Source organism: Juglans regia, chromosome 9, assembly GCF_001411555.2.
Source record: "Juglans regia cultivar Chandler chromosome 9, Walnut 2.0, whole genome shotgun sequence".
Lineage (NCBI taxonomy): Eukaryota > Viridiplantae > Streptophyta > Magnoliopsida > Fagales > Juglandaceae > Juglans > Juglans regia.
This window is the reverse complement of record NC_049909.1, coordinates 20514544-20538361: the sequence shown is the minus strand read 5'-3', so window position 1 is coordinate 20538361 and position 23818 is coordinate 20514544. Positions and strand designations below refer to the sequence as shown.

General features: G+C 32.8%; 2 protein-coding genes across 4 annotated transcripts; both read right to left on the bottom strand.

The window, feature by feature from the left end:
• Window positions 1–435: 435 nt before the first annotated feature.
• On the bottom strand, window positions 436–5535 carry LOC108990869 (protein HOTHEAD-like). The gene is made up of 7 exons (XM_018964973.2): window positions 5324–5535; window positions 5021–5227; window positions 2590–2929; window positions 2159–2460; window positions 1603–1988; window positions 782–1347; window positions 436–639 (listed from the first exon to the last, which is right to left on the bottom strand). The coding sequence occupies exons 2-7, from the start codon at window positions 5109–5111 to the stop codon at window positions 579–581; spliced, it is 1746 nt and encodes a 581-aa protein (XP_018820518.1). The 5' UTR covers window positions 5112–5227; window positions 5324–5535; the 3' UTR covers window positions 436–578.
• A 5527-nt stretch (window positions 5536–11062) lies between these two features.
• Window positions 11063–21820, bottom strand: LOC108990862 (SPX domain-containing membrane protein At4g22990-like). 3 transcript variants are annotated; one of them, XM_018964960.2, is made up of 11 exons: window positions 21533–21820; window positions 19381–19439; window positions 17551–17671; window positions 16455–16766; window positions 16247–16351; window positions 15643–16097; window positions 14418–14719; window positions 13892–14076; window positions 12978–13168; window positions 12634–12767; window positions 11063–11479 (listed from the first exon to the last, which is right to left on the bottom strand). In XM_018964960.2, exons 2-11 carry the CDS (start codon window positions 19431–19433, stop codon window positions 11241–11243), a joined length of 2097 nt encoding a protein of 698 aa, XP_018820505.1. In that variant the 5' UTR covers window positions 19434–19439; window positions 21533–21820; the 3' UTR covers window positions 11063–11240. The 3 variants fall into 3 exon arrangements, with proteins under 3 accessions (XP_018820505.1, XP_035549870.1, XP_035549871.1); XM_035693977.1 differs by having other exon boundaries at window positions 13892–14073; window positions 21533–21817; XM_035693978.1 differs by having other exon boundaries at window positions 13892–14070; window positions 21533–21817.
• Between the last annotated feature and the right edge of the window lie 1998 nt (window positions 21821–23818).

The following is a 23818-nucleotide window of genomic DNA, read 5'->3' as shown; positions in this document are numbered from 1 at the left end:
CAAATATCATTATTTTTTCTGCTTGTCCTATTAATGGGAATTATGACTCTCTACATGCAGTAGCTGGATCTTGATCGATGATCTTATGGTAATGGCTCCAACTCTGCGCATACATGCAAGTTTCTGAACTTTGTTTTGTTATATTACATGATCACATGCACTCAGTTTGTGAAGCTTTCCATCTAATAAAATATAATATTAATTTAATATATATACTTTTCTTATGGGGTACCGTATTGAATATTAATAGATAGGGTAAGTAGCATACAGTGCATGGTAGTCTTGATTAGTACCACAAGTACCACATGAGAGTAACAATGTTGAAGACTCGAAAATATATAAATTATTAACATAATCGATCCTCAATGTATACGTACGTTTAATTAATTTATATGTATATATATATATATATGTGTATGTATCATTTCAAATCCATGATCACAAGAATCAATTATAATTAATTTGACATTTCTTTAGGCTTTCAACGTACAGATCATTGTAAAACGGAGTACTCCTCCAAATCCATGCATTTTGATCAATTAAGTTCATAAAAAAAAAACCATGTTTAAAATCATGATTTACTCATGAGAGTCATTCCGGCCAGCTAGTCTCTCTCTCAATATCCTTACACCCATGTACCTGCACCGCATGCATTAAAACACATGATAGTCCGTCATTGATATAAAAACAGTACTCAAAGCATGATCAGTTGCAGGATTCCACATAATAATTAACATGAGTGTATATTTTAGTATGTTGCAAATAGATTATAGTTATGTACCTTCCAAGCATCATGACAGTGGCCTGAGGATTAGTTCCAGGAGAGTGATTAAACGTGGATCCATCGATAACCCTTAGTGCATCAACTCCAAGAACTTTGTAATCATGATCAACAACCTTTCCCATTTGGCAGCCTCCATGATAATGCCAAATGGTCATCACAGTATCCTTGCAAAATTGTTCCAAGGACCTTGAAGCATTTTCATGCTTAGGCAACAAATTTATTGGGGAACTCGCGGTCATGTTGAGAAGTGCTGGCAAAGATAAAAAGTCGTATCTGAACTTGGAGAAAGCCTTTGACTCGATTACTCTCTCGATGGTGCTAAGGCCTTGGACACATCTTTGCAAGTCCAGGGGATCTTTGAAGTAGTTGAAAGTGACAGATGGGTTGTCATTGGGATTCAGGGTCTGGAGCTCCAAATGGCCTGTGGACATTGGACCCGTGATTTTCTCTAGAATGAATCCACCTCTGAAGGCTGCTTCGTCAAGTTTGTCCATGAGTTCCACTGCTTTGGCTAGGGCTTCTGAGGTCCTTTCTTTGGGTGGGACTGTGGAGAGCTGCCCAATCTGTAAATGGCGATCAATACAAACACATTAACCATGTTTGAGGTCAAATTTCCTTAAAAATGTTGACGAAATTAAGGTATTATAATTTATTGTTGTTTTGCACTATTTCTCTGTTGGGGAGCTGCTTGGCTAAAAGCAGGCCTGGGCTTCTAGACAGGTAGAGAATTTGAGCCCAGTTAGCATCCGGGAAAAAACTAGGCTTTTCTACTACTCTCTCAGCCCAAAATAACTTTTGTTGTGACTATAAAACACTACCTTAGGAGAGAACATCCCAAAGTCTCTCGGAGAGCCACCGGCAAAGTTGGCACCGCTGGCTGCTTCAATGTAGCTTCCAAAGTGGGTGATGCCAACGGTTTCAATGAGAGAGATCTCGACCGGGACTGGAGAGGGGATGAAGATTGCATTCATGGGATTATCCGACATGCCTTGGCCAACCATAGGCAGGTCCAAAACTTCTCTGATCTTGTGGGCCTTTAGTTGGTCTGGAGGCCCTATTCCACTTAACATAAGTAGCTGTGGGCTCCCCAATGCACCAGCTGATACAATAATCTCGTTATTGGACCCCTTCTTGATATAGGCTTTGTGCCTGGCCCCTGATGCATCTCTAAATATGACTCCGTGGGCCTTGGGCCTTGGTCTTCCTGGTTAAGTATGAAGATTGATTTTGATGAACAAAATTAAACAAGCATTTATTTTTAAGACAATACTATATATATTTATAGTGAATAAATAAATAAATAAATTTTATCCTATTTTTAAGAAAATATATCCAATAATTTTCTCACTCGTCCATCAATTTGCTACAGCTTACCTCGAGTTCTAAATAAGATTCTATGCACAGAAGCATGCAAAAGCACCGTAAGGCCACTAGGGTTAGCATATTCGAGCAAGTCGGCAGACGTATGTCTATGGCCATCTTTATCAAATATGGTGCCCCCAACTTTAGTCCCGTACATATGATCATACGTGAATCCATTGTCCGGCAACACCCCGACTTCCAACATTCCGTCTCGAACCGCCGTCTGCCACTGTTGCATTGGTGGCTCAAATGCCACCACCCTTTCCACCCATTGATATGATTCATTCACTAGCCGCCCATCCCATCCCATTTCCCTATTAATTATGAGCCAATTTAATTGGCAAAAATTATCAACACATATATAGGCGCCATGCAAACACATGTAGTACTAGAATGGAAGACGACACATGAGAAAATCCGAGTCATGCTTATGATATTAGTACCTGACGTCATGTGAAGAGGCGCGTGAGTAGAATCCAGCATTTAAGCAGCTTCCACCGCCCAAAACACGAGCCCGAGCGTTGATGACGCCGTCTTTGGAGATGAAGCGTTGGGAGGGGGAGGTTGGGGAGAGGTCAGAGAGTGCGGCACCAAACAGGTCTAACTCAGTGATGTTGGGATTGCCATAAGGTGAGCCACCACGTTCGAGGAGTAAAACGCTGTAGTTGTGGGAGAGAGTGGCTGCTAAGGGGCAGCCAGCCGTACCTCCGCCTACAATGATGTAGTCATAATAGGATGTGGGTGGGGCTGAGGTTGCCTTGTGCATGAAGCTGTAGTTTGGAGCTGTACGTGCGAGCGTACGTGGAAATTAAACAAAAAATTAAAGGAAAAATAATAAAATTAAAAGCAGTACGTATTAGGGTGCGTTTGGAACTTAAACCACTCTCAACTCATCTCAACTCATCATTACAACTTTTTCAAATCCCAACACAAAATATAATAAATAATTCAACTTTTTCAAATTCCAAAATAATAATAATATTAAAAAATAATATTCTAACAATATTTTATCATCTCAACTCAACTCAACTCAACTCACTTTAACATCCAAACACAACCTTAATATTGTAGTACTGAGCGAGGAATTCGATTCTTTTAATGTCTTACATTTATTTCGTTTTGTACTTAGATATAGAATGCAAGATGAAATTAAGGAGGTTCAAATGTCCAACAAGTATAATGTAATTAATTTTTCAAATGAATGATCAAATTCATTAAATACATGCGATTGACTAGAAATACAGTCGACCATTATAAGTTTTTAGAATAAATAGTAATTAATAAAATACGACCTAAATAGTTAAATTTATAAAAAGTAAATATATTCATTATCTCTTTTTTTATCATCATCCTATCATTCTATAATATGATATTGGATTATAAGTTTACAAGTGAAATATAATAAATAATTTTTAATAATTTAATGTCATATCATGTAATGATAAAAAGATGATGAGAATTTAAATGATAAATAACATTACTCATTTATAAAATATCACTTCGTGAGTAATTTCTTTCGAGCAAATTAGAAGAAATTAATTACTTAATAATTAGCCGTATTATTAACCATAAGGCATGCATAAAGTTACGGTAGTACTGTTTTCGACCTAATCGTAGTCACCTACTTTCATTAATATTACCAGCTTTTGTGTGCTTTCATTAATATTCAGAATGGGTCATTTTCATCCTATATATATATATATATATATATATATATATATATATGGACTGCATTTGATTCCCATTAATTTGTTATTTCTCTCCACTTACAGCTTTCACGAGCTAGCCATGGAGAAGCTAGCAGCTTAGACAAGCCTCAAGTATATGCTACGTACATTGGTGCCGCGTAATGTCGTGCGTAAAGAAATTAAATGCTACATTTGGTATATTACGTCTTTCATGTATTTATTTATTTTTCTAAAGAAAATGGAACTTTAATTCACAAAATGTAAAATCTCTTTTATCTCGTGATCAAGGAAAATGACAAGATTCTTAAATGGGAAATAATATTTATAATTCTAGTGTATCGTATGAGTCTCACTAATTCCCTTTGAAAAAATTATAAATTTAGGATTCACATCATGAAAATTGTTTTTTTAATGGTGGACCGGCCTTATTTTTTTCAAATAAAATGTAGAAGACATGCACATTCTAAGACTATATATATCTAAACATGATTACTTTTCTTAAATAATGAGTTTTCCCTAGTAATCCATATATAATTAAGAATGACTGATTATAATAATTACATGTATGTCCTTATCATTTGCAATTTGCAAAATTCAACTGGAAATCAATTTCTTGAAAACATTATGATCTAAGAATTGAAGATGGCCCAACTTATCGCCTACATTTTATATCATTATATCATGACAATAATTTGCATCAGTATATATATTAATTTCAGGTTTTAAAGAGTAATTTCACATAAAAATTGTTCTTGTGGACACTACAAGAAATAAGACTTTTTGCGGCGATTTTATGTCTGTTGGAAATAAAATCGCCGCAATAATCTTTAATTGCAGCGATTTTTTACATCGTTGCTAATTTTTTACATCAAGTTAGAAAATAGACTTTTGCGGCGATTTTTATACTTTTTTCAACGAATAAATTCGCGCAAGGCATTAATTTCTAAATAAAAAAATATATATGAAATACATGCATCTTTAAATTATCCCTTAGTTGGTCATGTCAGTACTCCAACCTCATGCAGAGATTATCGAGACTCAATTTTCCTCAAATATTTTACCAATTCCAGTTAATGGAAAGCAAAATTTTCTACTTTTTTACGTAGAGGGAAGGGTTATTATTATCAGAGAGCATAAATATGAAGAAGTATACTTAGAAATTAAGCCAGGAAAAATGGGTAGGTACCCTTTTCAGAGGCGCAAAAGCCACTAAAGAAGAGCAATATTCCAGCCAAAGCAGCAGTACCAAACAATCTCCGCCAGCTAAGCGTAGCCATTATCGCACTTTCAAAAGCTCGATCCTCAGGAATATCAAAGGCCTTGAACAGCTTGTGTACGTAGATAATTGCCTATATACTTATTCTACAAGCAAAAACCAGAGCCTTGATCTTCCCTGCATATATAGTATATATAATTCAAAAGATCAACGATCTCGATGGCGAAAAGATATGAGGGTATAATATTAACAGAGATGTAGTAGTGGTCGTACCGGCGAAACTGGTCCAGGAAGTTGAAAAAATGTATTGGCCAATTAGGCATGCAGCGAAGATTCAAGAAATGCAGAAAGTAAGACACCCAGATCGCATGGCCTGCTGGCTGGCTCGGCCAAGTAGTTTTAGCCCAGAAAATCAGAACAAGTGTATCATGTGTAGAAGAAATTAAGAGAGCTAGGAGATGAAATTTAGCCAGTAGTGCTTATGCTTACTGGCTGATTGGGTTTATATAGCTAGCTAGCTCTCGTGTTTCACGATAAGATCAAGTGGCAGTTGGGTTTTGTAATTTATTGCACTAAATTATAAGCAACGGCTAGGATTTTTTGATTGTGGGTCTTTAGGAAAGTGTTAAGCTATATATAAAAATATTCAAAGTTATTTCTTTTTTATTAATTTAAAAATTTTAGGATAACCAATAATTTTATATGATATCATTCATGGTCAATTAGTTTGGAGTTCGAAACCTAATTTCCGACTTATTCAATTTAACTAAATATTTTACATAAGAAAATTGAAGAATATTGCTCATGATATATATATATATATATATATATATATATATATATATATATTTATATATTATCGTACGTGATATGAGTAGTACTAGGAACTCGTGTTCGTCCGAATATGTGTCTTTTGAAAATATCATTATCCATTGTATCTCGTTTTGCTTATTTATTTTAAGAGAATTAATGCTTAATTTATATAAAAATATTACAAAAAATAAAAATAAAAATTGATGTAAATTAATTAAAAATCTAATCCAATATCATATTGATCATCAAAGTGATTTATAGATCTCAAGAAGTTGGGGATCATATAATGTGTATATTTATAAATCAGTATATATATATATATATACACTAACGGTTATATAACGTGCAACACGTTTGTCCATTTATCTACTTGAAAATGATGTGTCTAAAAAAAAATATGATGTGTAAAAATAATATATTTTAAAAAAAAATAATTAGTTAATAATTTAATGCACAGGAACAAAAAAATAAATTTTAACAAACATTATAATGATAACAAAACGTTACAGTAATATGAATAATATAAAAATTAAAAGATTTTAGATATTTTTACAATAGTTTTCTTAGCAAAATATATGAATTGTATAGAATTCAACTAGAATACTCAATGACCCAAGGAGAACAGAAAAAATATAAAATCATTTATTTCTATATTACTCCCACATTTTTTTATCATTAAAGTAAATCTTTTCTATTTTTAAAATTTTAAAAATATTCTAATGGTTAAAAATCATTTTATCTAAATAATTTTAGTTAATTAAGAATATTATGAGATTTAAATAATATTAAAAACTCTAATTATTTATATGATTTTACTCTCTTAAAATTATGAGAAATGATAGTTGCAGTCGTGAGTGTGTAAGTGCCGTGCAGTCATTTTAAAAAAATTGAATAAATATAGGACTCACGTGAAAATAAATTAATTTTTTAATAGTAGACCTCACAATTTTTCAAAACGACTGCACGGTATTTACATATTCTACGACTATATATAACGTTACTCTAAAAATATTTAATAAAATTATATCATTTTATTTTACTGTTTAGCACTGTTTATACTGTTTACGAACACTGTTTAGAACTGTAGCACATACTGTAATACTGTTCGTAACTGTTGATTATTGTAGTATATTTATACTGTTTACACTGTTCAATACTGTAATACTGTGCATTGTTCATTCCTGTTGTAGTTTATAGCCACTTTTTTAAGTTAAAGGAGACATGTAGTTTATATAATATTGTGGGAAATTAATGAAATACAACAACTTGTGAAGAAAGTAGTTCAGTTAGACTTTAAATGCCGCCACGATGGAACCCTTATCAGTACGTACTGTCTGCATTCTTCTAGTCCGTGGATTCCATCATTCCAATTAAAATCCGGCATTTTCAGGCAGCTTCTGCATTAACTGACGTCGCTGGCCTTTCTTTTCAAAGTTCTGTACACGTCCTGGCTTCCTTTCTCGTTGGAGGCGGAATAATGAGCCGTTTGGATTGAAAAATAATATCAATTTATTTTATTTTATTATTATAATTATTTTAAAATTTTATATAAAATATAATAAATAATTTATTTTTTTAAAATTTTAAAACAATAATAATATTAAATAATAATATTTTATTTAATTTTTAATTTTTATCTTAACTCATCTTATCTGAACACTCTCGATGGATTAAGTAAAATAATAGTATATTTTTTATAAATATAAGATGAATTTAATTTTTAATCATTTTATTCACATAAATCTCTACATTAAAATAGTTATTTTTTTATTATATAACAATAAAATAATATTTGTTCTTTAATAGTTAAATATTCAGTATATTTAATTTTTAAATAATCCATTAAAAATGTATCTTTAACTCAATATACATACGGAGCCTAATAATCTGTGATCTCTCTCTGTTTTCAAAGTTGTTTGTTTTTCTTCATGAGTTACGTACAAAATGGAGAAGAAAACTCAAAATATGGCCGTCTCATGCATGTATGGATGAGAATTGCTGATCGAGCTGGATAACTACGTACATATATCTATCGTTTTAGTATCATGATCTTAATATTTATGGTTAAATGTCAACCGGTTAACTACTAGTTACTAGTAGTATTCTTTAATGAAAATATCTATTTATCATCTATTTTCACATCAAGACGTGACATTAGATGATAAATTTATAAGTAAATTATAATAAATAATTTTTAATTATCTAATATCACATCATGAAATGATAACTGATTAATATATAGAGTATTACTCTTTTCCAATTGATTATTTTCCTTCCAAGCACTATTGATCTTCAAGTCTCTATCCAATGTCATGTACGTACGTCATGCTTTGCCGTATAGCTTAGAATCTACAAAATTATCCATCTTAAGTATTTCTTACAACAATTTATAAGAGAGAGAATGAGAATGTTTGAAACATGATCGAAACTACGTCCATGACAGACGTACGTGTTGATCACTAAATGCTTCCAGCCATAAATATTGGTATAAGATCATGCATGCATGCATGTTTTAGTCAAGTACGGCTCCGCGCGATTTAATTATTTTACTAGTTACTACGATGATGATCAGACTCGATTCAAGAAGGCATTTTGTTTTGTACGTATGTATATATATATATATATATATATATATATATATATATATATACCACATTGATATAGAGCATTTTTTCTAAACCATATTTTTCGGTGATTAAATATAGTCTGTACTACATGATGATGAGGGTCTGCAAGGGAATTGAAAAAATCATCACAACAGAAACCAAAAAATGTACCCCGACGATCATGAATGCCGATGACCCACTTAATTAATAAAAACACGTGGTAGCTAGCTAGTCTTGTTAAAGATGAACATGCCTAATTGATTGATGACAAGTCCATCACAGTATATATTGTAATTGATACTATATATATATAAATATATATATATATATATTATAATAAATGATATTTACAGTCTTAAATTAATGTGTAAATTTTGCTCATTTTATTTAAAAAAAATGATTAAATTTGAAATCTATATAAAAAAAAATTAAAAGGGGACTCTACTTTTTTTAAAAGGAAGTGTGCGAGACTTACAAATTTTTAGAACTGTATTTAGCATCATTCACAGTATATATTTCCTAATTTTAAACTATTCCAACCATTTTGTTTGTTATTTTAATTTTTTGTTACTTATTGAAAAAGTATATTCTATATATAATTATCATATATAGTCGGTGATATATGATCAGCACTTGAGAGCTGCATGTGATTAATAGAAGCTGGCAAAATATAGGGATATATATTATATATGCTGGCAGTTTTAACGTAATTAAGCGTAATCAGCACATAAAATCTTCGACTTTGTAAATGGAATTAAGGTTCAACATGTCCCACTTAATTCATTAATTACGGACTTAATTAACGAGCTTTGTCCCCTAATGGAAGAAACTGAACGAGAGACTGAATGCCGAAGAGGTTGAGTTAGTGACTTATTCAATGAGAAGAATATGGTTAAGAAAAAATTCCTTAATTTTTTAAAACAAATTCGAGCATCCGAGAAAGGTGTTTTTGAATGCAAAATAATGTCTGGTGGATTTTACTTTAGCACAGAGTTATCAACATGAGAGTATATATGCCATCAAGAAGAGTTTAGAGATCACCCTTAAGCAATTAAAAAAACCAATTGGTTTGTTCTATAAGGCCAACTGAGATGCTGCTGTGGAGAATCAATCAAAAGAAGTTGGATTTGGAGTGATAATTAGAGACACTTCAGGTGATATTTTGGCTGCTCTGTGTTCAAATATAAAACATGTAATGAAACTTGTTATAGCAGAGGCACTGCCTTGAGAAAAGTTATGAATTTATGTATTGATCAGTCAGGGTTGTCAAGAGTGATACTGGAAGGAGATTCTCATATAGTTGTAAATGATACAAATAACATGGAAGATATTTATACAAGCTATGAAATTGTGATTGTTGATACTCGAAACATGCTCATTGAAAGACCAAAGTAGGGTATTTGCTTTACATGTCGGGAGGCCAATACTATGACACATAAATTGGCAAAGTTAGCTCTTTCATATTTAGAAAAGAAAGTGCGAATAGAGTAAGATTTTGTATAAATTTTTTAATTCAATTTTGAGTGAAAAAATATGTAATGAATAAAAATTCTATCCATATGTATAATTTAATGACTAATTTATTTGCATATGATGAATAAAATTCTATTCATATTAAAAAATAATAATAATAACGAGCTTTGTCCCTAATGCCCATGGATGCCTCGGCGAAGACTTTTCGGGGCTAGCTATATTACATATCCACGTGTCGTCAGCTGTTGATCACTAGTTGTCGTCTACGTGTCATTGAAATGAAAGAGTTGGTACTATAAATGGCTGTCCTAGTATGCCAAAAAAATGGTAAAATTTAGATTTTTTTAAAATTACAACTCTAATTTAAATTAAAAACAGTTACGTAAATTGAAATGATTTATAATGAATTAGAATAATTATATTGATTGATTATCAAATAAGTTAGGAAGTACAGAACCGCTCATGTTTTTTTGGGAGGTACTGTAAATTAGTGTCGATTTTTTTTTTTTTTTTTTTCCTGAGAATTTAATCCCATCAATCTACGTTTTATTTTTGGAGTTAAGTATAGTTAAAACTCTCAAAATCAGGATGCAATAGTAATTATTAAAAGTATGATGGTAATGGAGGCCGGTGACAATGACTAGTACTTAAAGGGAGCGGTGCAAAGTCATGGTGTTGGTGGTGGCAATAATAGAACAACGATGATGACAGTGACAACAACACCGGGTGATTGTATTCTAGCCACAGACCTGGACATCCTTTATCGGCCGTTTGTCTCTGTGCGTTCATGCTTTCTTCACATTGAGAATTCTTAATTTGCAGATCGAGAGCTGCCAAAAGGGACTTTTTGATCAGTGATTTTATGCACACTTGCAAACCAAATTATAAACACCATTTACCCGCATATTGGCAAAGCAACAAATGATATTATGGCCTTAGCTTGAAACATAGTCTCCTTTGAGGTAAAATTACCCATATATACTTGTAAATATTCTCTACTCAATTACAGTATAAAGCAAAAAACCACAATTTTCAGTAATTCAGCTCAAAGGTCCGGCTTATATGTAAAATAAAGTAGTTGAACGGGTGGGTATAGATGAGAATTTTCTAGGCTTGCAACTTTAGAGGAGTAATAATTTATTATAATCCAACAGATCAAGAACAAAATGAATGAGCTCGTTTTCTTGCAATGCACAGCAATGATAGCTGATAGTGAGGCAAAATAATGAGGAAATGGAGAGATCTTACAGGGACTGGAATTGCCTTGGATGGATAACTATTGATACAAGAGTTACTAATCAATAGAGAGAGTTGTACGTTAAGCAGGTGGCAACAATGGAGGAAATGCAAATGAAGAGTGAAGGAAGTAGGGTGACATTCAAGAGTCTACTCTGACCCAAGTATCCAGCCATAGTTATCGTGCCATCTGCAATCACTCGTGCAATTGTCCCAGCTTCTGTTGAAAGTAGTCCACCATTATAGGTTCCACGGGAAAGCCGGGATGACATGACCCTAGAGAGGAGTGCCAAGTTGACACCTGAACCAACAGTAGAGAAAATTCATGATATATTCCTTTCATCAGGATGCAAAGCTCTGAGACAAAATTTGAATCTTCACAAAGAAATTATATTCTAGTTCACTATTGTTCCTAAATTATTCCAATACAATACAATTATTAGAGCTAATAAGTGTACATTTTTGCTGATCACGTGGCGGTGAGATTGTTACAGTACTTTCTTACTTCTTATATATATATGTATGTGTGTATACGAGGAAACACTGTAGACCACTTTTTGAGTGATTTCAGTCTATATATATAAGAGAAACACCTAATTATAATTTGAAATTGATACAAGGAAGTCATGGAGGCTTAGTCCATTAAAATTTATAGCAATGGCCCAAATGAACTAAGTTTTATAGAAGAAAGTTTTGAGTTCATCCAAAAAATTTAAAAAACAGAAATGTTAGTTTCTTATCAAATATGAAATAATAAGATTTGATGCCCTTTTGTCTTCAAAATGGAGAAAGGCTTATTTTAAACAGGAACAATTGCAGAAGTCCCCTCCCAGTTCTATAATTTTTTAACCGTAAATATTTTAGCCTAAATTAATTCAAGATCAAGGTAGTGCGATATCTGATGAATTATGGATACCATTTATATTGTGCCAATATCCAGATTCAATTAGATGATCTTTGGTTTATTTCATCTTACGTTTATACCTTAAAAAGTTAGATAAAATCTCGAGTTTGTGGTTTAAGTTTCTGAACTTGAGGTTGGCAGATATACATATAACATACCAATTCCAATTTCCAAATAGATAGAATATCAAAATGGATTAGCATGAAAGGTGTACAATGATGATAAACATAGAGACGATAGCTATACCCGAAGAAAGTCACTGTGATTATAAAAAAAAAAAGAAGCATCAGGCTTCTTGAAAATGAAAAGCTCACAAGACAAATCCACAAACGTGGAACTAGATATATTTGAATACTTCAGACATACAATAAATTAACTGTTATTTCTTTTCTCAACTTCAGAAAACCATTTCCTCTCCTAATCCTAGACCACATTGATTATTCCTAAATATATCACTTTAATTGGGATTTGGTTAGTCATGACGTGCAGTTTTCCCTCCTTATAGGTGCTTATTAGAAACAAAAATGAAATTGAACTGAACAATATCTCACCTTCAAGTACCTCGGCAGAAACAAACACGATGAGTCCTGAGCAGACATACTGTGGCACAGAGTACGGATTTATTATATGGAAGCTCAGGAGTATGCCTATGCAAACCACAATTTCAGACGCCAATAGAATCTGCCTGCGATCAGAATCAGACAGATGAAAATTAATGCATCAACAGTTTATGAGAAGCATCCAAAAATTTAGAACAGATGTTTTTCCTTATCTTTTTCTTTTTTTGGGGGGAAGGGGGGGAAGAAGGGGAGGAGATAAAGATAATCAAATACTAATGATACTGAACAAATTCCAGAAATTAGAGATCAAAAGCTTGTTACTGTTAAATAATTACCTGTCTTCAAACATATTGCTAATGTAATTTCCAACAACGATGTTTACTGGAAGAACTGTCAGGCCAAGGGAAGCAAGAAAAATTGCCACTGTGCTCGTAGACCAGTGAAAGTAGTATGTGGTAATAACACTTGATTCTGAAAGTAAAATCTCCATTACATATTTGAGCATGAAATATATCAACAACTGAACCTGATGAAACATAGAAATTCAATTAATGATTGTTTTGAAGTTCCTAGTGTTTCAGCTCCAACCAAATATTAATAGCAGACATGAGATTAGGAAGAAGATTTTAGGAGGAAAAGCTTCTCAATGATTTAAACCAGTCCATAGGCTTGGACAATAAAATACATGACAGCGATCAAAAGATAAATGAGCAGGATCTGGATTGCTTAATCTCCTGCAATTCAATAGTAATTTATTTTATTTTGGATAAGTAAAACACAGAGCAAAGTCAATGATCAGGTTCTACTTTACAGTGTGAAACGAGACTTGATAACTCATCTCAACTATCGGTTCAAAGAAAGCATCTCAGTAGACAAAGCTTTAATGTGGAAGCATAAGTGCTTGCTCACCTAATTGGGACTTCTAGCTGCATTATAATGAATAAGAGAAGTTGTAACATTGATACTCTGCTGGTTAACAAGTTTAAACATCCATATACATTAGTATGTTTCAGCAATGTGGTGTTTGTGTGTGTTTCCATAAAGCATACATATTGGGGGGGTCACATTTGAAATATATATTTTTAAGAATAAAAATAGTACTATAGTTCTATTTTCCTGAAAAACAGAACAACAAAACCACGTGTGTTAATAACTACATACTTTTTTTTCATGTCAATGATGAAATCAAAGACATACATCAAACTTATCTGTTAATTTTTTTAAACTAATATAAAAGTCACCTATATACCTTCACAGAGGGTGTAAGTAGTCTATATGCTGATCGAATTGAAGTAGCTGGTCGGCGAGATTCCTCAGAAGCTTCTTCACTTTCATCACATTCTTGCTCACTATCTTCTTCTTGTTGCTTATCTTCTGAACTAACAAGCAATGGTTGTTTAAGTCCTTCTTCAAGGGCATCATTCTGTACTGCTTCTGTCATTCAAAGTCCACAACCAGAACTAAACATCTTGAACAGAGAACTTGTCAAAAAAAAAAAAAAACAGAGAACTTAAAAGAGTGAATTTTTGTTACACTTTCCAAAAATGATGGATAAGTAAATCACCACTCTGATTGACAGATTGATGATGTCATTTAGAATCTATATACTCTTTATAAGTTTCCAAAATAGCAAAATCAGTTCTATGAGAAAAAAAAATAACCAGTCACATTAAATGGTCAGTTATTCAATTTAAAGTCTGAAAAAAATAACATAGACATGGCCAGAAATGTGCGAGATATCAACCAAAAAGTCAGCACCATATGAATCAACATACCAGAATTCGATTCCTGAGGCAATTGATTTTCTTCAAAATCATGAGAAGGTTCTTTAAATGAGATACACAACCAAATTAAGTATATTAGCCAAGCAACAGCCATAACCCAGCCAGGCAAGGTGTCTTGATTGAATGTAAGCTTGTAGATCCTAAAATTAGTTTGAAGCAAACCAGCTAGAGCAGGACCACAGGCCATTCCAAGAGCACTGGCACTAACAAAAGCTGCTGATGCCTGCATGCGGATTTTCAGAGGTACACAATCACTGATATACCTCCGGTTAACAGCTCTTGCAGAACCCAATCTACAATTTCAAAAGTGTGGCTACGTTAATATATATGATGAGCATATTATAAATACTATACTGTTATATTGTCTGGAAAAAAAACTAGAAAAGCATTTCTTGGTCGGAGAAGAGACCATAATCTCCTAATTCGAAATCTGATACCACACTTCGGTAAGAAGAAAATTACCGTCCCTTTTATAACCAAGTTTTCTAGTTTCTTGTGACCATAAGCAAATGGTGTGCCTTAATAAAAGAGCAGAAACCAATCTTGTTAATATTTTCATAACAGAAATAAATCTATAACCATAGCAAAAATGGTTTGGTGAATGAAACTTTTTCTACTTGCAATCTGACCATTTTCATGTCACGTCCTTGATTGAAAGAGCTATGTCTGGTCTTTCTTCTATTACTCAATCTCTTAATGTTGTAAAGCCAATTGTTTGGGTACCCAAGCTTTGTACAGGCTCCAAGTTTTGACACCAACTAAGATTCTCCTACAAATATGTGCATGTTTAGGGCATGTGTTGTCATGTACATGCACAGTTAAAAGTTTATAGTGGCAAAGTCTTGGTGAATGGGTCCATAGACCTTGCAGTCTAAAAAGTTTCCTATTATCTCATAACTTCACCTATAAAAAAAATGTATATACACAATTGTAACAGAACACAATTCCATGAGATTTTTCTATTTTCTCATACTAATTTTGTGGTTTCATGAATTTTTTAATTAAGTAGTCTTTTCTCTGTTACTTGCTTAGATGTGATAGTATATATTTTTTATTGTGATGAAAGTAAATAAGAAATGCATAGATTTGTAAACTAGAATGTTGAACCCAACATGCAAAGCAAGGTGGAGATCTTCGTTTCAAAATGCAGGAAAAGCACATTCTTGAAGTTATTCCTATCAAGTAATGACACAGTAAGAAGAACAAGACTACTTACCCACAGAAAAGGCGGCCAATTAGGAGAACCGCTATCGAATTAAGATCATAAGCCAATGCATACAAGGTGTTTCCCACAAGAAGAGCTATACTGCTAAATACAAGAGGTTGGAAGTATGATTTATTTGACCATGCACTAAAATACACCGAAGAAAACACCTGGGCAACTGCCATTGCACCAATCACAATACCACAAACTGTTGCTGCAGCTCCAAGGCTCAAGGAGTAGTCATCTGCTGTAGGAACAACAATATATGTATTGACCATATAAAGAAATGTGTTGGCCAAGTTCAAGAGAAGTGATATAAAATGGTATTTCTGATCATCAACTTGTTCCTCAATGGGAGTAGGCAGCTCATCTTGCATAATGAGAGCATGTTGCGCCAAAAAGTTGAGGAAATTTGTTGAGTGAGTCAATCTGTCCACGGCTGCTCTTATTGAGTCAACGACAGGATCCTGTAGAGAAACCTAGTAAATACCATAGGAAATCACCAGCTTTGTGACCACTTCGCAGCGTGTGTGTGGGTGTGTATGATAGGGAGTGAGAAACACGTGGGGGGGGGACCATGAAAATTTGAACAAGTTGCAGTATATGTAACAGAAACCTGGAGGGGAAGAGCAGGTTGATCATATATCGATAAGTAGCTTCCCTGCCGATTCTGAAGTTCATGAAGATTTCGCGATACAGCTCCCACAACAGCCCCTATTCCCTGCAGGTTCCATTATCTGTCAGTGAGTAAAAAATTTCAGAAGTCTTTTATGAGTCTTAAAATTTTTAATAGGAAAAGAATCCCTCCAACATTAACACATTACCACATGCTTGAACACTTGCTGCAGCTGGGAGTAAGGATGATTTGCACGTGTTTTGACGTAATAATTAGTGAATCTATAACCGAAGCGTTTATCAAACTTCTTCAGTATCTTCCGCAGACCAATAGCGTTTATCTCAACAAAAAAGAGAAGCTTTAAAAGATCTCGTCCCACTGCTCTATAAGCTTCTCGTAATTCAGATATTTGAGACATATCAGGTTGCTGCTGAAGGGAATCATGCTGTTCATCAAGCTTAGCTAACCTGCTTGCTAGTATCCCTTGTTGTTCCAACAGAAAAAGGACAATCTTCTCAATCTGAAATAATTATAAGGAATTGGTAAAAACACCATTCATGATCAACCTTGAGTAAAGAACACCAGAACTTAGGTCATCCATGATGACTGCACATGTGAGGTTCCTTTAAACAAACAATTTTTGTTCCCTAGAGGGTAAGTATACATCTGCACAAGAGCCACTGCCACTTAAAACATTGACATAGGTTATGTCTTAGATCCTCCCTTTAAGGCTAAAAAAATTTACTCATTATGTTTGATCGTATGGAGAGGTAGCTACTCAAGGGATATCACATGTTCCATTACATATCTACGGGACCTGACGGAACTTTTAATTTATCTGCCATAACATCAGATGTTTCTTCACTTCTCTTAAAGATTTGACAGATCGGCCATGGTCACTTTGAAAAGATAACCTAGTTCCATCTTAAAAAGGTTAATAAGAAAACACCTACTTCAACTTGACTATAACAAATACTTATATAGTTATGTTACTTATAGTTCAATGGATTGTGTAATTGAGCATAATGACAAGGTGGGTGCGTTATCTTGGAACCAACTGTAAAGGAATCCTCTAAAATTAACAAACCTATAAGCTACTCAGTTTGACATAATGCATATGTGATTCAATAAGCAGATTGTGAAAGACAGAAATTTAACATGCATAAGCAAAGCACTGATACATAAAACATATATATATATATATATATATATATTTTATAAGTTGATACATAAAACAAATATTAGTTCTTGTTACATCTTATTGTCTGTTTTGTTTCATGACAAGAAACATGTACACAAAGCACCTGATTATCCAACATTCTTGAGAAATCCTTGAGTACATGCCGTCGATCTTGAGTCCCAACTTCAATTTGTTGAACATATTGTTTTACTCTTTTCTTCATGAGTTTATAGTTAATGTAATACCTGGAAGAGTAAGAAATCAAATCATGAGCATCAATGACAGGAATCTAATTACAATGAAATGAAACTGTTGTGCAATAATATTCAATGAAACCCCCATCTTTATCTTAGGCCCCATTTGGATACGCAGTTGGTCTCATTTCATCCCATATCATCTCATCTCAACATCCAAACACTACTTAAATACAAATACTTTTCAATTTATCTTCCATAAATTTTCATCTAATCATTATTAATCATTACAACTTTCCCAAACTTCCATATAAAACACAAAAAACAATTCACAATATTTTAACTTTATAATATTTTTATTCAACTTTTTCTCTCTCTTTTCCCAAAACCCAATAAAAATCTTAACTCAAACTATTTAACTACTATTCACAGATTTCTCATCTCATCTCTGTGAGTGGTTTGGTTGCATTTAAACAAAAGGTTTGATAATATTCTTTTGAGAAGACGCATGAAGCTACGAAATTTGAAAAAACAAGCTTTAATTTCTAAATCTTATAAGATAAACTTTTGAGAGAAATCTGACCCAAAACAAGCTACCAGCAGGTTGCGTGTTTTGTGGACGGCAACAAAAATTTGGATTAATCATTTTGAGCAGTAATTTACAAATGGATTCGGGCAATGGGCTACACAAATCTGTGTCCTGCAGGTTCATATCATGGACTGGTTGCCAAGAGGAAAGAATAAAGATTGTGGCCTGGTTAAAAACCATGGGATAGCTCGCTGCCACCAGCCACTTTCAGAAGGAATGCAAGGAGTAAACCATCGTTTCAGCCACTATGGTATATCAAATTTGGAGCAAGCAGAATGGCAGAAATTTTAGCCATGTATCAAGAAATAAGGATTCTGTTAGAAAATGCATTCAAGCAGTTGTCAGTTGAAAGTTGGCAAAGAAGGGTCATAAACATACTGTGAAAATATAGGTCTGTTGTGAGATCTTGGGATTCTTTTTTCCCTTTTGGGTTTCAACAGGTGTACAAGACTACCAAAATAGACCATGGCTCCATCCAGGGGGATTCATGACTGAGCTAATAAAAAACAGTCTCCAGCAGGAAAAGCAGGATAGAAGGCAGAAAAGACTAGGCTTTGTTTTGCTGAAAAAGGACTAGGAAATTTCAATTCTTGTATTGGGGTTTGTAAAAGTTTTTTTTTATATATAAGTAAGAAAAATTTATTAATCCTCATAATTAGGCAAAGCCCAAGTATACAGGTAATATACAAGAGAAATATACCTAATTACAGCTTACTAACAAAAAAAGAAGCATACAAGTCATTAAGATCAGCCGCCTCTAATACAATGGCCTTAGCCCAAAGTAAAAGGGGTTTGTAAAAGTAGATAGGTAGAGTTGAAAAGTTGTTTCCAAAAAACTATGAGATTAATATGCTCACAACAGATGTACAAACAAATCAAATCTTTTAGTCACAAGGGCCATTAGATAAGATGTTCAATCTACTATGTTACTACCAATGACTTGTTCATAATTAGATAACCATAACAACTTATCAAAATTCATTTACCACCATTACCTAGCTTCAAAAAAGAAATAACAAAAATACAGAATGCCTGTCACTAACTGATAACAGAAAATATTTACATTTTTTCTCTTTGCTCGTCTGTTAGAGTATACTTTTATTAAGTAAGCCAAATGGATTAAGTTCTAAGCGGTTAAAACTAGAATGATATAATTATATGTCAAGCATACCCTTGCCATTCTTGAATTTGTCTTTCCTTCAACCTTTTCCCAAAGGCAACCATCTTTCACTGCAAAGAAAACAATGGAAACCTATGTGAAAAGAAAGCTAGAGGGACATGGAAAAATATACAGCAGAAATTTGCATTATCTGTGATTATTGATACCCGGAGCTGTTCCAGCATGAGAGGATAATGAAAGAAGACAACAATAGAAGTTATATTTTGTGCATTATCTTGCACAAGACTTCACATAGAATCATCATGTTTATGCAAGTAAAAAATCCAGCTCCACAGGAAAAATATTAATCAACATACAATTTCAAGGCTATTGTAGACCTTTTACCACGTCAGAGATAAAATATAATGGACAGTTACACAGAAAATTTGACAACTTCAATGGAATAACATTTGGCACTCTAGTGCAAAATGTGGTCTCCTCGTTGCACAGATTAAACAGAGAAATATTTCTCCTTTAATATGAATGCTAGGCAAATATGGTTTGCATTGAAAATACTCACATGCTATTCAACATGGAGACTTTACAATGAAGCAAATTTGCTGAACACAATATAACAGTTTAAACCGAATAAGCATGCTAACAATTGAAAATATGCACACATACCCGGTTTACTACAAGCACCAATCTAAAATGTGCAAATATCACATTATATTTCATATCGAACAAAGCATTCATCTCGGTCAAACTGAATAATGTAGAAACTTCAATGAACTTAAGAAACAGAAGATAACTTGTGCATTTTACAGATAAACAGAAGTCCTATGTCATGGTAATTGGAGTTTAGACAAATCAAGAATCAGACACACACTAAACCCTGACATATGTATCTTAATTCTTGTAAAATGGCATTTCAGAAAGATTGACAAAAGCAACTTCGCTTTTGCATAGAGCCATATGAGCACAACCACCTAGAACATCTGAAGGAAAACCAATTGCATATTGTCTAAGAAAGAATAATAAAAAGTGACTATCTGTTGGCAGAAAATAATAAAATTCAACCAATATAAGGAAATATAATACAGGAGAGAATCTTGCACACTCAATCATTTAGCTAGGTGATCAATGATACATAAATAAATGGAAAATGCTGGAGATCTTGATCCCCAATCTAAACCAAAACAAGACCCATCACTTTTTCTGCAGCATTTGAATATTGATTACCCATCCTTAAGCCAAAAATTGTATGTCTCATTGCTACATCAATCAGGCAGGGAAGTTAGGGTAAACCATCCAAAAGGATAGCATTTTCTCCCCATGATAAGTTTCAATCGAACTATTATTATAATACTTATCCAACATGCATATCGACTTGTCAGTTAACTTATGTCTTTCACAAGGTTTACGTAACTTAGAATAAACTACCCATCCTTAGAGCAGTGATTTCTTACGATATTGGCATTGAACGGTCCGTTTAGTTTGATTCCATAAAACATGTTCATTATCATCTCATAAACCACCCGATTGGACCAAGTCAGCATGAAATAATCGGGTGATCAAGTTCTCGTATTTAAAAGTCAACCATTACATATCCATGGACTACCCTCGTACTAAAATCAAGCAATTAAAATAATTAATTAACCAAGAATAAACAAAAAGAAATAAGAAACTATTTCTAACTTATTAGAAAAGCCGAAGGGTCCTGCAATCCTTCTAAAGCGCTAACAAGCAATATGCGCAAACGCGCAACAGCTCTCAAAAGCTCAATCCCTTGCATGTTGCTTTCAAGCCCGCTTCAGCGCTTACTTTATTCATGATATATACAAATGCCGTTCCTACGTATAGAACGACCATTAAATTAACAGGGTGCTCAAAAATGAAAATTCCAACTTCAGAATCGTATCAAACAGCTGGGAAAACGTAGCCTAGAAGTTCCTGTTGATACTCTGTTTGGTTGCCGAGAAAACTCGGGAAAAGGAAAACAGAAAATCAGTACCAACTGGTACGCTCTTCGTTGTCCGTATTCGGAAAACTATGGAAAAGTGAAATGATTTCAGGCGCGGAATATACAGGGTATCGAAACTCTCATTTTCTTTTATTCAATTTTCTAAGTCGCCAAACAGAGCATATTTTCAGAGAAAACGAACACAAAAGGCATCCAACACACTGTATAAAATAAGAATTCATTCGTGAAAAGATGCATTACCGAATCAGATTTTCGGAAACCTCGCTTAGAAGTCTGCTTTAGGAACGAAACTTTTTAGATGACAATCAACGAACAGCCAGACAGCACCAATCCAAACAAAAGATAAAAATAAAATAAAAATACAACGGGAAACACTGGAGAAAACAGAAATCTTTTTTTTTCTTTCTTCACGAAACAGCGGGATTTTCTATCCTAATCCAAAATTTCGAGAGCTAAAGGGATTCGGATCTTCAGAGAAACCACGTATGAGGAAGAACCTTTGTACGGGATAGAGAGGCGGAAAAAACCTCGCTTTTTGGACCACGGAGAAAGTGGATCTTTTTGTACCATATGATTACGTGAAAGGGTTTAATTATTAGCTAACCTGGACATACTTTTTTTATTGTCATTTACAATTTTATTTATTTTTAAATAATAAATATAATATTTAAAGTTTTTTTTATCGATAATTATATTAGAGATGATCAATGAGAAATAATTAAAATTAGTCTAATTATGTGAAGATTTTAAGTATTTTAAAGATTAATAATGTAGAGGATACACCATTCACATCATTAATATACAAAATTAAAATACAAGCCAACTCTTGTCTTATCCGCGACACACCCCAATACTAGATTTCAAGCAAAATGATTGGTTATAAATTGTTTATTTTAATAAAAATTACATGTATTTTTTTTACAATCTTGTAAATTTTTTTAAAAATATAAAAAAATGTATGAAAATAAGTTAAAAAAATAAAAAGGCATTTTTTAAGTACAGTTGCTAGAGGGTAGAGTGTAATGATTTGATTGTCTCTTCACAAGAGAGACAAAGGGAAAAAAAAAAACAGAAAAAGTAGGAACTCGTTCCCAAAAAGACCCTATGATAACTATTATCTGGAAAGAATATCCAACAGAAAAGGGCACTTGGGGTAGGGTCATTGTTGTAATTATGTCGCTCCTATAATCTTATTATATGTGTCGCTCCCACAAACTCGAATTGTACTCTTTTGTAAGTGCCAAAGTGGGATTTGGTAACCTTCAAATTATTTCTTCCTTTTATGACCGCACCACCTTTTAACATGAAAGAGGCGTATCAAAGAACAAGAGCAGTGATTCACTCATAATTTTTAATATAATTATGATGTCAACAAAAAAAAAAAAATTTAATATAATTATATTTTAAATTAAAAATATTTTTATAAAATAATATTATTTTTATAAATTATTTTAAACCTACATAAATAGTTTTATGTATACGTAAAGTCTCCTAAATGACTTTTTCTTAATTGTTATAACCATAAAAAAAAAAAATTACAAAAACAAATCAGTGCGATTTTATATTAATTTATCACCATCACATTAAATTATATTAAATTATAAATTTAATTTTATATGATTTCACATCAAAGTATTTTTTTTAATGCGTGTATCGGAAATGTGCGTCGTTAACTTTATAATGAAAAGAAGATTATAAAAAAAATGCCTCCAGATCAGATCTTAATCATGAAATCTAATCTTTGGATTCGCGTCCGAATATTTCAAGTGCGCAGTACACATCCGTAGAACATTCCCACGTGATACGTTCCATAAAAAAAACACACACTAATCACGAACGCATGCTACGTGGGATATTTACATTATATTTCATTTATAAAATATTTGTATATATAATGTTCAATCCATGTGACATTATTCGTTGCAAAATGAATCTATGTGGAAAGTTGATGTAACTTATATGCATTTGTTATGTGTATGAAAGCATCAGGCCAAACTTGATCATTTCCATTACGAACTACAAGACTTTAAAATAGCTGCCAATTTGCAATCCGACGACATGTACCTTCAAAATAATTTAAAGGAAGCCAAAAGTACTGTTTGGTACTTAATTACAGAACCATAGAAAGGATTATTTTTACTAGTACTACTACTTGTCTCAAATTCGAAATCTAAAAAATGTTTTGAATGGTATTATTTTTTTTCATCTTTTTATTTTTTATTTTTTTTATATATTTTTTAATCATCATAAATATTTTTTTAAAAAAATAAAAAATTTATATTATTATTAAAAAATAATTTTTTAATTATTCAATTAAAAAAAATTCCACATTTTTTAAAACATTTATCTATTCTTACAGTCATTCACTGTGATCTCCGGCCAACCGGTTGGTGCAGCTTTACAGCAAAATCATCATTGTCCTAATAACGACGACATGATCATTCCATCATGGTGTGCTGGCTAGTAATAAATAAATAAATAAAATTGATGGAAATTAATTCAGTATATTAGTAACAAAACTAACAT

Bases quoted from the DNA above. Each gene is read 5' to 3' on its own strand.
- LOC108990869 (XM_018964973.2), bottom strand. From the start codon at position 5,111: ATGGCTACGCTTAGCTGGCGGAGATTGTTTGGTACTGCTGCTTTGGCT. The intron at 2,461-2,589 runs GTACTAATATCA...CATAATTAATAG, and splicing joins GCCTCTTCACATGACGTCAG to GGAAATGGGATGGGATGGGC. The intron at 1,989-2,158 runs GTAAGCTGTAGC...ATACTTAACCAG, and splicing joins AATCTTATTTAGAACTCGAG to GAAGACCAAGGCCCAAGGCC.
- LOC108990862 (XM_018964960.2), bottom strand. From the start codon at position 19,433: ATGGTTGCCTTTGGGAAAAGGTTGAAGGAAAGACAAATTCAAGAATGG. The intron at 17,672-19,380 runs GTATGCTTGACA...TTACTCTTCCAG, and splicing joins CAAATTCAAGAATGGCAAGG to GTATTACATTAACTATAAAC. The intron at 14,720-15,642 runs GTAAGTAGTCTT...TTGAAATTGTAG, and splicing joins ATTGGCCGCCTTTTCTGTGG to ATTGGGTTCTGCAAGAGCTG.